Below are 14,427 nucleotides of genomic sequence, written 5' to 3'. Positions count from 1 at the left end.
GACATAGAGGAGGGAGCAGAGTCAGGTAATGGTTTGTTCTGTGAGTGAATCAAGAGGACTTCAGTCTTGTCATCATTTTAGTTTATTTACCGTCATCCAGTGCTGGATGTCAGTAATGCATTCTTGAATGTTGTTAATGGTGTTATTGATCTGGTCAGGTGTACATGAGTCATATAATTGTGTGTCATCGGCAAAAGATTGGCTTTGGACGTTGTGCTGAGCTGTGATGGTACCAATTGGCTTTGTGTACAAAATGAAGAGCACGGGTCCCAAAACTGATCTCTGGGGGACTCCGAATTCCAGAAGAGAAGGTTGAGAAAGGTTTTTGTTAGTAACGACAGTCTGGGTTCTATTTGACAGATAAGATGAAAACCATTTCAGTGTTGTGTCAGAAACGCCAAATGAATGAGAAAGACGATTGACGAGGATGTTGTGATCGATTGTATCGAATGCCGCTGAGAGATCTAAGAGGGTGAGGACAGAAAGTTTACCAGTATCTACAGACAGCAGATGGTCGTTCATAACTTTGAGTAGAGCTGTTTCAGTGCTGTGGGAAGGGCGGTAGGCAGACTGTGAGACAGGAAACAGGTTGTTGTGATGCAGATATTCAGAGAGCTGGAGGAGGACAATCTTTTCTGTGACCTTGGAAAGAAAAGAGAGATTGCTGACAGGACGATAGTTTTTGAGGGTGTTTACATCGAGAGTCGGCTTCTTGAGCAGTGGTGTTACAATGGCTTTTTTGTACACATCTGGGAAAGTGCCTGACTGAAGAGAGTTGCTGATGATAGAGGTCAAGGCTGGGAGGAGCACATCAACACAGTCAACCAAAAGGGATGTGGGGATTGGGTCAAGTGTACATGTTTTGGGGCTAGATTTTATAATGACTTGCTTAACTTCTTCCTCTGTGACAGGACGAAAACTGTTGAAAGACGAGGAAGAGTGGGGTTTGTCAGCAAAGAGAGGATCGGGTACAGACTGGCTAAATGTTTCGAGCTCAACTCTAATTGTCTTTATCTTGGTGGTGAAAAACTCAGCGAAAGCATCAGAGAGGTCATTTGGAGGAATGTCAGTTGGCAGGATGAAGTCTCTGCTCTTGCCAAGGAGACGGTTACTGGTTAAGAATACGGTTTTTGACAGATGTACTGGCTTTGACCTTTGAGCTCCAGTACTCTTCTTTGGCATTCTGAACAATATCAGTGACTAACTGTTTCGCTGTTAAAAAGATCTGACTGTCCACTGTCAGACCACTCTTGCGCCACTTCCTCTCAGCACGACGGCGCTCTTTCTTGGCGTCACGCAGGATGTCGCTGACAGCTGTGTACCACGGGGACGTGTGGCCTGAAGGCACACGCTTCTCTGTAGCTGGAGCATGTCTGTCCAGCAGTCCGCGAAGGCCATCATCCAGCTGTTGGGCGGAGAGGTCGGGTCCAAGGTCATCCAGCATGTCCTGGACGTCAGCCTTGAAGGAGCCCCTGTCAATGGCCTTGATGTCCCGCACTGTGCGGTAGACAGGCTGCCTCTTGGGGCGGGACACTTTAAGCGTGCAGAGAACAGCGGCATGGTCAGAGGAGACCATGTGGTTGACCCGGCAAGAATGGACGAGCTGATCAGCCTCTCGGTGCAGGACCCAGTCGAGGATGTGGCCGCTTCTGTAGTAGGTAGCCTCCTGCACACCCTGTGTGAAGTCGAACCTCGACACAATGTCCAGCACCTTGGAGGTAAGTGGATAGGTGGGCACGTCATAGTGCACATTGAAGTCGCCGACCACCACTGACTTCCCTCGTAGGAGGTTGCAGTAGTCGAGCAGGTCTGGCAGCTCTGTCAGAAATGTAGAGTTCAGAAGTTTGTTTTGTTTGCTTGGCGGTGGTCTGTACAGACAGAAGAAGTGGATGTGTTGGGGTGCTGTCAGTGTGAACTGAATCAGCTCACAGGAAGTGAGAGTGAAGGGGAAGGTGGAGGTGACGGTGACGGGGAGATGGTCGCGGTAGAGGACAGCAAGTCCCCCACCCCGTGTTGCACGAGGGAAGGACCTCAGCTTGTAGCCTGGCGGAACTAAGTCAGCACATTTGCTTTCATCGCCACTAGTTTTCAGCCACGTCTCTGTTAAAAATAAAACATCCATATTCTCATCCTTGATGAAGTCCACAATCTGTGTCCGCTTAGACTTTGAGCCGACGGACTGTGTATTAAATAGGCCCACAGTCATTCTGGTGTCTTGATGCCGACCATTGATGGCGATGACGTTGCCGATTTGAGTGTGCCCGAGGTCCAGTAAGTGTGGTGGAGTTGCTTGACCATCAGTCTTACTTGATGTTTGTGATGCCCTTAATGGCCTGTATCGTGCGAGATCATCAGCTTGGTGGTGGGCTGCAGGGCGACAGAACACATCCACAACAGTCTCAATTCCTCTGCTCTCCATACTGATGAGCGGGATTGACTGAGGGGGGAGACCGTTTTTCACAGGGCACATGGGGAAATATATTAAAATGCTCAAAATGCTGGCAAAACTCATGAGTCTGTTAGTTTAATAACTTTTTTTTAATGTGAACGAAAGTTAACGTCTGCAGGCGCCTGTGTTCAATGACGCTTGTTTCACTGACTGAGTGCTCGTGCACTGCAAATAACAGATGTGTTTAAGCACGCTCACGTGAGGAGTTCAGCAACATTCGGTAAGGTCGTACTGCAAACGTGCCTACGAAAAACTCGTGCAGCAGACACAGAACGATAATGAACATCTGTTGATCTTGAGTGGTGTTGATATTTTGTTCCCTTCTTCGACAATAGTAATCAGTAAAAACAGTAACTGTGGACAATCTACCAACCTTCTGTCACAACGAAAAACACTTTCACATTCACACACCGTCCAACAGCATCTGTGTCGAAGTTTTCCGAAATCTATGCACTATAACAGTTGTAATTTACACAACAAACAGGAGTACAATTCTCACACGTCCGCCCGGAAGTAAATACACACACACATATAACTCGTAATAAGAGAAGGCCGTACAGGTACATTGGCATTACTTTATACTCAATATGCCACTGGGGATTTTCTCTCCCGAACATCATCAAACGGTATGAAGGAAGGGGATATACTGAACTCAACATTCACACTAGTAGCTCAAAGATTAGGAAACGGAGTGTGTTTATAATACCGCTCTGACACCATCTGCTCATACTGTTTTTACTGATCCAGACTCTGATCGGACCAAGAGCTGTGTATTTAATCTACTCTTTACTCTGTTTCATCGATGGTATGGGTGACTGTAGAGAGTAGGGTCCACATAATGATGCCACAGGTGTAGAGACTGACTTCCAGCGAAGATTCTAGCCACGTCTGCAACACAACGTACGGCGAGTTGCTGGACTGATCACAAGCTGATGCAGTCATTTACTCTAAAATCGATGTGGCCATAAATCAGTTATCATAAGTATAAAATATATTCAAAGTGCACTTATCGCAGATATGAATTACGAGAATGGACATTTTTCTAAGGCTGTTCTAATCATAATCTTGTAAATAGGCAGATACTTATATTTAGCCTGTAAGTATTTCAAGGTAAAAAGAAAACCCAAACAATAAAAATTGAAAAGTGTGTTGGCACAAAAATCGTTCAGACTGTACACTGACATCTTTTTTTTCCATCTCATTATTTTCTTTGGTCATTGAGAATGCAAAACAGGCAAGTATAGATAAAATTTACATTTTTTTCTTTTAGTTTCTCTCCAGACACACTCCAAACCTACCGCAGAGTTCGCAACTCCGCAGTGGAAGACGTGAGGTATAATTGAACAATAAATCTGTTGTCCACCCCATGTCCCTACCGCAGTGGGTAACGAGAGGAGGCGGTCCCACGAAGGGGAGTGGAGGAGGGGTGAGGAGTGTGCAGTTCGCACGCCTGCAAACACACACACACACACACACACACACACACACACGCACGCACACACACATCACGCCACCCACCTCGTCTTCACATGGCTGACTTCCTGGAACGGGAAACCTTCACGTTTTTCTTACGCATGCGCAGTGTGGCTGCATTGTTGTGGGTGATCGCGTGACACGCAGTCGATAGTGTTGATTGTGACATCAATATACCGTTCATTGGCTCCGGACAAACCTGAATTGCACATCCCAACTCTTCTGTGTAGGATGGATGTTCAGCGCTGAGCCTAAAACGTTTTTTTGTGTTTGTTTTGTTGTTGCTGTTGGTTGATTGTTTTGTTTGTTTTTGTTGTTGTTGTTATATGGGAATACCACAGACAGTGACGTAGATGTAATCTGAATGTGCATGTATACGTTGTTTTCTGCAGACACTATGCCGTTCTGAAGCTTACAAAAAAATAGCAGTACAAGGTTTGAACATTGTGCACCGAATTGAAAGACAGGCGTATAGTATCCTGCTCATCATTAGCGTGTCGGAGTACGACGTGGTACAGGTTTAAGACACCCTGATTGCACGAGTCAGCGATGTCCGGTGTGGCCATTTCTCTTCCCCCCCACCCCAATGTCAGCGCAGCTTATAGGGTGGGCAGTGTGGTCTCACTATCCGGACACAGGATCCGTGGGGTCTGAGGTCATACCCAGTCCCGTCGCCCACCCGGCTTCACACAGCTGTCTGACTTTGCTGGCATCGCCACCTGCCGCTTTACCTGGCCTTACCTGCTGTGACTCTGTACAGGGGGCCTCCCGCATAAAAAGGAATGCGGAGTAGTTTTTTGTTGTTGTTGTTGGTGATGTTTTTTGTTGTTGTTTTTTTCCTACGTCCAAATGTGGGATTTGGAGCGACGTGAGTGGTCCAGTTAAACTTTCCCCCACGTTTGTATAACGTTATCTCTGTCGTTACCTGTACAGCAAAATGCTGCACGGACATCCTGTGACGTATTCCAATCCTGACCGTGCATTGTGCGTGGCGCAGTCACATTGGTCAGAACGCTGGACCCTGTGTCTTGTCGGGTCTGTGAGCTTCCCCTTGTTCCAGTCCCGGCCTTGACTTGTGGGTAAATGGTTAGGATTTGTTTTCCGTCTCCCACATCAAAAAGACTTGGTGCAAACCCGTCAGTGCCGCCTTAACCCCATTCGTTTGTACACGTTTTTTCCACAACAGCATCGTACACGCATATGAAAAATGCAGTGCGCATATTGTAAATCCCGGTTAGCGTTCATGAGGTTATGGAAACGTGAACACCCACACCCGTTCCTCATCTCCTCCCTTAAAAAATCCTGCATGTGGCTGCTGTGCAGTTTCAATACCAATGCACACCGTTATCAAAGCACACCTCATGTTTAGATCGAATACTACTGCTCAGTAACACCACCAATGCACAATGTTTCAACCAGAATGCACGTTCTAACAAAAGAGCTGTACACTGTTACAGCAGAGCTGCATGCTATATCAGAAATAAAAGAAAATGTTATAGCGCGGATTCCAGCTATTACAAACATATTTCAACTTACTATTTAACACGTGCACCCGTTCCTCTCCCCCTCACATCCCCTCCCCCCTCTATGAAGCTCTTGCTGGCCTCATGAACAGTGAGACTGACAGGCGGAGACGGGGTCGGGGTGTTGGTGGGGTTTAAGTGAGTAGTCACCACCCGGATTGAGTCAGTCGGGTAAGCCGTTGAATCCAGTCCGCTGATCCAGCCGATAACTCAGCAGTGTGCCGCTGATGGCGCCCCCAGATAAATGACCGCTGCAGTCACTGAATGCCTGCCGGGATTTGAACACTCGGAACCTGGCATTTAGCGTGGATCACCTGGTGAAGGCTGCACAAAATAAATGACCCTGCATGCGTGAAGTGGCCGACGTGGATAGAGGCAGCAAAGCCGACCCATTGCTCCACGTATGGACATGAGCAGTCAGCCTTTGGTTCAGTGTTGTTGGACATGGTATATAGTGACATATCTAAGGGAAAGCGAGGACTGAAAACAGTGGTGCTGACCCGAAATAAAGCGAAAATAATGGGCGTGTCTTGGATTCAGTTAGAAATACCATTTTCTGTTAAACAGTAACAAGTGGCTGATACTGTATGCATCAAGACCTCAGAATTGTGAATTAAGTTATGGACATCTGGCTTGGAATACTATTAAACAAAAAAATCGTTTAGCTAACGCAGGAGCTACTACTTTCAGCAGTCTGCTGTGGAAGAAAGACAGCGTTTCGATCAAGTACAGGAGGTTCCCGATGAGCTAGGCTACCGAAGACAATTCTTATCTTGAAGAAATGACAAAGACCGTGTGCATCATAGATATGCGAACAAAATGATTTCAAATTTATGCGACAGCAAAGCTTCATGTGAACCCACTCGATCAGCACCATAGGAAAACCAAATCGAAACCGGGGTGTTCTAGGTTTTGAAAGGAGGGGAGGTGGGGGGGGGGGGGGGGTGGTATCAAGCAAACAAATGTTATCTGACTACACTTTTAGTTTTATTCACTAATATACAATTTTGTATTACGGTTTATCGAAGCCTTTTATTTTTATTTTTTACTCTGTTTCATCTCATGCTGGTATATTTCTCCACTGACAGATTTGTTAACTCGTGTTCTGCTATCGCCTTGTTGACAACATCCTTCCTGGGATTTGTTATCTCCAAACTGCTTGTTAGGGAGGGAGAGAAGGGCGGGGATCGAACTAGATGGACCCGGTGATTGATAATGGTCCCCGCAGGACCTCAAGACAACATACGTAATGTCCCACAGCATGGGGGTCCGGACGGTTATCCGATACAACGATAATACACAATGGAGACAGTCACACGGTCTTCGAAGCGACGACTCAATTGTGCTTCATTGACACAGGATGGTTTGCACAGTTCATACAGTCTGAAGTCGTCATTCTGCCAGGACACTGACAGCGACAGGCCATGTTTTGCGTGCTTGGGCAGAGCCGTGTTTCTGTGTGGGTTCGGTTTAAAAAGAGAAAGAAAAAGAAAGTGATTATTTCCTGACGGCCGACTCATATCGTGTCTGTGGGGAGTGTTTAAAGGAGAACTAGACATAAACTGAACGGATCATCAATTCAGCTGCCCGGATTTCTGGCCACATGTCCCAGTAAGTAACAACTTGTTCATCATCTTTCTTCTGTTCTTCAGACTGATGTAGTTTTGAGTGGCTTTCCCTCACCTCCACGTCTTGCCCTTTCAATATCACTCGTTCGAAGAAGGTCGACGAAGACTGTTGAGCGAATTTGTACACTTGGTTTCTAACAGTTTGATTTTCCCCAAATGCAGTTTGTGGTTTATTTATACTGATGTGGCGGTCAAGACTGACATTTCAAATTGGTTAGAAAAAAACTAAATGCCCAAGAGTCATTGAGGAAAATTTTCTTTAAAAGTCATATGCCAATCTGAAATGGCTACATCTAAAAATAATCCAGAACTGATCGTTACTAATGCAGTCCCGAATGCAGTGAACACGACGGTCACAGTAAGTTACATACATATTATTTATTCTATATTTGTTGATATATGCGATTTCATGCTGTCTGTGTTTCTTCAATTTTGTGAATGTCTTGTCTATTTATTTTTTTGTTGGTTTGTTTATTTCTTTCATATTTTTATAGATGTATGCATAACGTTTGTCAGTAAAGTAATTCTTTTTTAATCTAAGGCAATACTTACCAAAACCTCCGCAAAAAACGAGGGCATGCCAGTTCGTAAAATCGAAAAATCTCAGAAAAGAAAGCGCCATAAAGAGTGATTTCGAATCTGTCTCTTTGTCTCTCTCTCTCTCTCTTCCCTCTCTCTCTGTCTCTCTCTGTCTCTCTGTGCGTGCATACGTACGTATGTGTGGCTGAAGTAGATAAAAGAGTGGAGAAAATTCCACACAACAAAAGCCGGAAGGTGCCAACAACACCAACCATGACTCATCCTCACACCCTGTTGCCCCGCCACCTCCACCATTACCCACCCCTCACCCACCCCGGGTATCAAACACTCCTGACTGTGGGCCACCCTCAGACAGACCTACTACCTCCCACAACTTTGCTCAGACCACAAAACCCGGCACACGCACGCAATGAAGGGAAAGAGGACCCGGAGAAGCCGTCCTTACCTCCCCCATACAACAATCCACCAGCTGTAAACACGCGCACGTCCGAACTACGCTCCACTTCCGTAGCGTGAACAATGGTGGCTGACTTCAGGGTGCAGTCTTGTAGTTGTGGTTGTTGTCCACCAATAGCCAGCCCATATCAGAGGGCTGTGTTTACGCAGGGACTTAAACCCACACGTCCTATACGGACACTGAGAGAGGGTGCGTGCGTGGGACGAAGTGAACTCGTGCATCACTAACAAGCTCCCTTGTAATATACTAGTACTACGCACGGTGCCTATCATGGAGTAAGGGAAGGGATACAGCATGTACACAGACCCATGGCAAGGTTTCTTTTCCTTGTTATTGTTCTTCTCCTTTGACTCTGTGACGAGTCACTGGGACGCCACAAAGACCTGTTGAGCGACGATAGACAGAGAAAGAGCTTGACCTCAATAGAACGGAAGCTGACGGGTCGTTGAATTGAACACCTCCACTACAGGGCAAGACAGGAGACCGATCTGTACCGCGAAGAGAAGTAGATCAGTGTGATGTGTTGTGGCTGGATGGTGTGTCTGCCTCAGTCCAAAGCTCGGGACCTGAATGCTCTTCGGGGCTATGTCTCGGTGTGGTCGGTTGTTGTCACAGTGAGTGGGATGTTTTCATTATTATTTCTTTCTTTTTTGGGAGGTGGGTGGGGGGTGGGGGGTGAAGTGCATCAATTCAAGGGATACGCTGGTCATGTCTTGTTTTGATTTCTTTCTTCTTGTCTCCGTGTTGTTGAAGACATTAGTGGTATCGGTGAACTTTTTTTGGTTTTGTTTTTTTGTTTTCCCGAAATAACAGAATTATATTACCTTTTTTAATTATGCCAACCCAAATTTCGTTAGAAACATCATTTTTGATTTCATTTCATTCTCTCTCTCTCTCTGTTACAACCTCTGCTTCTGTCTACGTGTATGTCCCAGCCTTACAGGGATGGGCGGGCGGATAGGGGGAGTGGGGGATGTAGGTCAACAATGATTTGTTTTGCACTTACCTGTCAGCAAAAAGTGCAGGAAAGGATCTGTTTATGATTTAAACAAAACGACGCGAGGGACCGCGACGGTGAGTCCCCCAGTCCCACAGCTCACCACTTTGTCTGTCCTGCTTTAGTGGGCTGCAACACCCACGTTCACCCGTGTCCATGCACAAGCGGGATTTGACGTGTATGACCGTTTTTACCCCGCCCTGCAGGCAGCCATTTTCTGACAGTGTGCAAGCTGGGTATGTTCGTGTTTTCATAACCTGTGGATTACTGAATCAAACGTCTGCGACACAAACCACTTGGTGACTTCCTGAGTGACGTGGTTTCAGTTTCAGTTTTCAAGGTGTCAAAGCGTGAGGACTGTCCATATACGCTACGCGACATCTGCTGTTTAATTTTTGTTTAAAGGAGCAGATGCCTGACCTCCGCATAAAACCAAAGCAGATTCAGTTTCAATTTCACAGTGAGGCGTCACTGCGTTCGGACAAATCTGTATTACACGCTACACCTCATCTGCTAGGCATCTGCCTAACCACCAGCAGTATAACTCAGTGCGCTTAGGTAGGCCTTGAGTGCATGCATATATATTTATGTACCTATCTGAGTGGATTTCTTCTACAGAATTTTGCCAGGGGACAGCACTGTCGTTCTTTTTCAGTGCGCGAAGAGCTCGGTTTATCGTCTCATCCGAATGACTAGACGCTCAGTTTGATTTTCGAGTCAAACTTGGAAAGAAAGAGCGAGACGGGGTTCAAACCCAGACCCTCACAGACTATCTTCATTGGCAGATGATCGTGTTAACCGTTCTGCCACATTCATCCTACCCGTGGTGACAGCCTGAGTGGCGCGGTGTGTTGCAGGAAAGACGGGGACCCGGAGGTGCAGGTGCAGCTGCAGCTGTTTGAGGAGCACCAGAGCAACGATGAGGACGCCCTGCCCGGGGCACAGGGCATCGACCTCTCCTGCCCGCTCGATGTCTTCCATGCCATCCTCAAGCAGGTAAAATACCCCACGACACTCAGTACGTGCAGGTTGCATAGCTCTCCCATAGGCAGAAAATCCTGCGACACTCCAGAGTATGTTCACCCCCCATCCTCAAAGAGGTATAACATCCTAAGACACTCAAGACTATGTTTATCCCCCATCCTCAAAGAGGTATAACATCCTGCGACACTCAAGACTATGTTTATCCCTCATCCTCAAAGAGGTATAACATCCTAAGACACTCAAGACTATGTTTATCCCTCATCCTCAAAGAGGTATAACACCCTAAGACACTCAAGACTATGTTTATCCCTCATCCTCAAAGAGGTTTCACATCCTAAGACACTCAAGACTATGTTTATCCCTCATCCTCAAAGAGGTATAACACCCTAAGACACTCAAGACTATGTTTATCCCCATCCTCAGAGGTATAACATCCTAAGACACTCAAGACTATGTTTATCCTCATCCTCAAAGAGGTAAAACATACCACAACACTCGTTCATGGAGTTTGATCTCCAATCCTAAAAAAAAAAAAAAAAAAAAAATCATCCTACGACACTCCATACACGCAGGTCATATATCCCACCTTAAACGTTTGGTTAAAACAAACAAAAACAAAAACAGCAAGCAAACAAAACACACACACACACACACACACACACACACACACACACACACACACCAAACAACAACAACAACAACAACAAAAACACGATACTCGCTTCATACAGGTTTTATCTCCCATCTTAAAACAAGCAGAACCCTCCACAAGACCGAGTACATGCAGGGTTTTTTTTATATAATTTTTTTTATCTACCGTCCCCCCAAAAAGTTTTTTTTTTAAATCCGGAGATGATCATTATATGCAAGTTATTTTATACACCCCCTCCCATCCTCCCTAAGCAGGTCGATTATCCTTTGACAATCTGTGAATGCAGGATTCATCATCACCCATCCTCAAGGAGAAGTAACACACTGTATACCTGATTTGGGATTTAGCTTTATCCATTAGGTCCAGTGCGTTTGATCTTTTTGTTTTCAGATTTTTCTGTTCGGTTTCTGTAATCATGTCGACGTATGTGCTTGATCGGTGGAATGGGTAGTTCAGAATGCTCACATGCTGACATTATGCTGATGAGGATGATGATTATCGTCATAGTTGTTGGGACTGGCGTTGTTTTGTCGTTACTATTATCATCATCTTTAACAGCTTGACAACAAGAACAAAGACTAAGAGTGTACTCTTGGGAGAAAGCATAGCACAGATAGAGCTGTGAGCCTCGGTGGGAGAAAGCATGGCACAGATACAGAGTCTCTATAAGCCTCAGTGGGAGAAAGCATAGCATACAGAGCCTCAGTAAGCCTCGGTGGGAGAAAGCATATATAACAAACATACAGAGCCTCTGTGGGAGAAAGCATATCTCACAGAGCCTCTGTAGGCCTCTGTGGGAGAAAGCATGACATACATACAGAGCCTCAGTAGGAGAAAGCATATCAGACAGAGCCTCAGTAAGCCTCAGAGGGAGAAAGCATAACAAACATTCAGAGCCTGTGTTAGCCTCAGTGGGGTGCCTGGCAAGTGAGGTGCCCGTCGCGGACGTTGTTAATACTACAAGTATTCAGAAGTCTCGGGCCAGTGTGTGAGGAACCCTGCCGGTGCACGGGGACTGCAGGTACGTGGCCACACAGGCTGTGCACGTGGTGCTGTCGACTGGTAAAAAAAAAAGTGCTGTTAAAACTGATCCGCCATACATCAACAGCACGGTCCCCCTCACACCGCGCACCTGCTCTCGCTCGCCGCACGCGCGCGCGCTGATACACACACACACACACACACACACACACAGTCCATACGGAATGGGGAACATTACTACCAGTAAACATGTTATGCATACTTTGCCTTCGTGGAGCTTAAAGTTGACAGAGATTACCGCTGACGTGTTTGTAGGAACTGGAGGAAGCAGTGGAGAGGGCAAAGCACAGTGATAATCAACAGTCAACATGATAGGAACACTAGCAGCGACAGCATGATATCAGTACTTACAGTCACGTTGTGGGCTTTGGCATAACAGTATTCTGAACATGGTTTGACAGCGACCGGCAGCAGCTATCGCCGTCAGTCACTCGTATCTGTCATTGCACAGCAAACAAGAGCCTCCTCCTCAGCACAAAGTCCGATTTCATCGTCGTGGGTCTCTGTCTCTCTCTGACTTTCTGTCGTTTACTCTGTCTGTCTCCCTTACTCTGTTTTTCTCTGTCAGTGTCTGTCTCTGTTTCTTTCTCTGTTTGTCTGTGTCTTTCTGTCTGTCTGTCCTCTCAGTCTCTGCGTCTCTGTCTGTCTTCTTCTCTTCTCTGTAATCAGTGGTTTGTCTCTTCGTTTCTGTCAGTAGAGCACATTGAAAAACTATCCTGTGCAACTTCTAAGTTTTGTGCGCTTGGGCCGAGCCGTGTTTCTATGTGGGTACGGTTTAAAAAAAGAAAGAAAAAGAAAGTAATATTCCCTGACGACTGACCTGACCCATCTTGTGTCTGTGAGGAGTGTTTTATGAAGAACTGGACATACTCAGAACGGAACATCAATTTATCTTCCCGGATTCCTGGCTACATGTCCGAATAAGTGGTCTTTCTGTTATTCAGACTGCTGTAGTTTTGAGTGGCTATCCCCACGTCTTGTCCTTTCAATATCACTTGGTTGAAGAGGAACGACGAAGGCTGTTGAACGATTTTGTACACTTGGTTTCTAAAGTTTTATTTTTCCTCCACGCAATTTGCGATTTATATATACTGATGTGCTCCCCCCCCCCCTCAGCCCCCCTCCCCCGCCCTCCTCCGCAGGCCCTCTCCTGAATCAATTGAATTGGAAGCAACCCACGAATATATTTTTTTTCTTCACAGCCTTGTCAGAGTATTCACATCAGGCCGTAACACGTCAACTATCACGTTTTCCCAGCCAGTATTTGAAGGTGACTGTAAGAGTCAGATCGGCTAGCCTTAAAAAAACCACCACCACTACCAACGATATCTAACTTGTTTCTTGTTTGGGGACACAATGGCCAGTGAAATTGCCTCTCTGAGCCACGAACAGTTCGTCCGGAAGTCGTTCAGACCGAGGACACAAGGGGAGGGCGAGAGAGAGAGAGACAGTGAGAAGGAGAGAGAGAGAGAGAGTGGTCAAGTCGTCATAGGTAAGTTTGATGTCATTGACGCGTCTCGTGAAGCACAGTCATTGTCAAAGACAGGGGTGTAGAGTACCGCCCCTCAGTGCCCCAGTGTGTGTTCCCACTTTCCCAATTCAGCCCCTATACCTACACCTTTGTCAGCCATGGCTACCGTCCAAATTCCGCCTCGACAACCAAGTCATGGCGTGGAGCACACAAGACCTGTATACAGAAACATCCATTCATTCGTACATTCAACGTTGTCAGCGCCCACTTCAAAGAAAATCTTGGGAGTTTAATAGAAATAAAAAGAGTGGAATATTTATAACGGCAAGTTCTCGGAGCGTGAGGGAGAGAGAAAGAGACAGACAGGCAGACAGAGACTGAGACATTGCTAGTTTAATTAATGTAGAAGAAATAATTCCGAAGATCAAGGGACAGAGTTCGGGTACCCGCAGGAGGAAATAGTTGGGATTGGGGTGGTCTGTTAAAACAAGTACTTCGTTGATTGCGTTTACATCTCTCTCTCTCTCTCTCCCTCCCCCCTCTCTTCTCTCTGTCTGTCTGTCTGTCTGTATCTCTGTGTCTCCCCCCCTCTCTGTGTTTTTCACTTTTCATGTCCATAACAAGAATGTGATTGCGTTTACATAACTGTCTCACACTCTCTCTCTCTCTGTGTCTCTCTCTCTCTCTGTGTCTCTCTCTGCCCCCCCTTCGCCCCCCCTCTCTCTCTCTTTCTTAGTTTCTTCACTTTCCATGTCCATAACAAGAATGTGATTGAAAACAAGGCTGTCCAGATTAAAGTTCAGAAGCAACAAGTTTTTCTTCACCTCGATTTGTGTATTTGAAACAAAACAAATGAAGCGAAAACCGGCAAAAAGCATGACTGAATCAGAACAGTTTTTTTATCAGAGGCGAGAGCAGATTTCAGCTAAGGGCAGCGTGTCCTGTGCCCATGGCTACCAGAAGTGGCTGCTGACAACCAAAAACGTATTTTTTCCAGAAACTTTGGAAATTTATAGTTCCGGAAAGGGTTTGTTTTGCCAACAATTATTATTGCTGGTAGTGGACAGGAGGGAGGGTAGGCGAGTAGAGGATCGTGATGATAGAATGAAAGAGAGAGAATGAATGAATCTGTATTTTCCAAAGTGAAGACATTATCATTTTGGCCGACTTACACAACTGCCGTTGGTCTACGAGACACACAAATACATACGC

General features: G+C 46.0%; 1 protein-coding gene across 2 annotated transcripts in view; it reads left to right on the top strand.

Moving 5' to 3' along the window:
- Nucleotides 1-14,427, top strand: part of LOC143299218 (uncharacterized) — a 179,025-nt gene that overhangs the window by 132,007 nt on the left and 32,591 nt on the right. For both annotated transcript variants that reach the window (XM_076612413.1, XM_076612412.1), the window contains exon 6: nt 9,925-10,063. In XM_076612413.1, the coding sequence (XP_076468528.1) occupies nt 9,925-10,063 (139 nt within the window). The remainder of the gene's footprint in view (nt 1-9,924; nt 10,064-14,427) is intronic.

The sequence above is a fragment of the Babylonia areolata genome, chromosome 24 (assembly GCF_041734735.1).
Source record: "Babylonia areolata isolate BAREFJ2019XMU chromosome 24, ASM4173473v1, whole genome shotgun sequence".
Taxonomy (NCBI): domain Eukaryota; kingdom Metazoa; phylum Mollusca; class Gastropoda; order Neogastropoda; family Buccinidae; genus Babylonia; species Babylonia areolata.
This window is presented reverse-complemented; position numbering and strand designations above follow the sequence as displayed.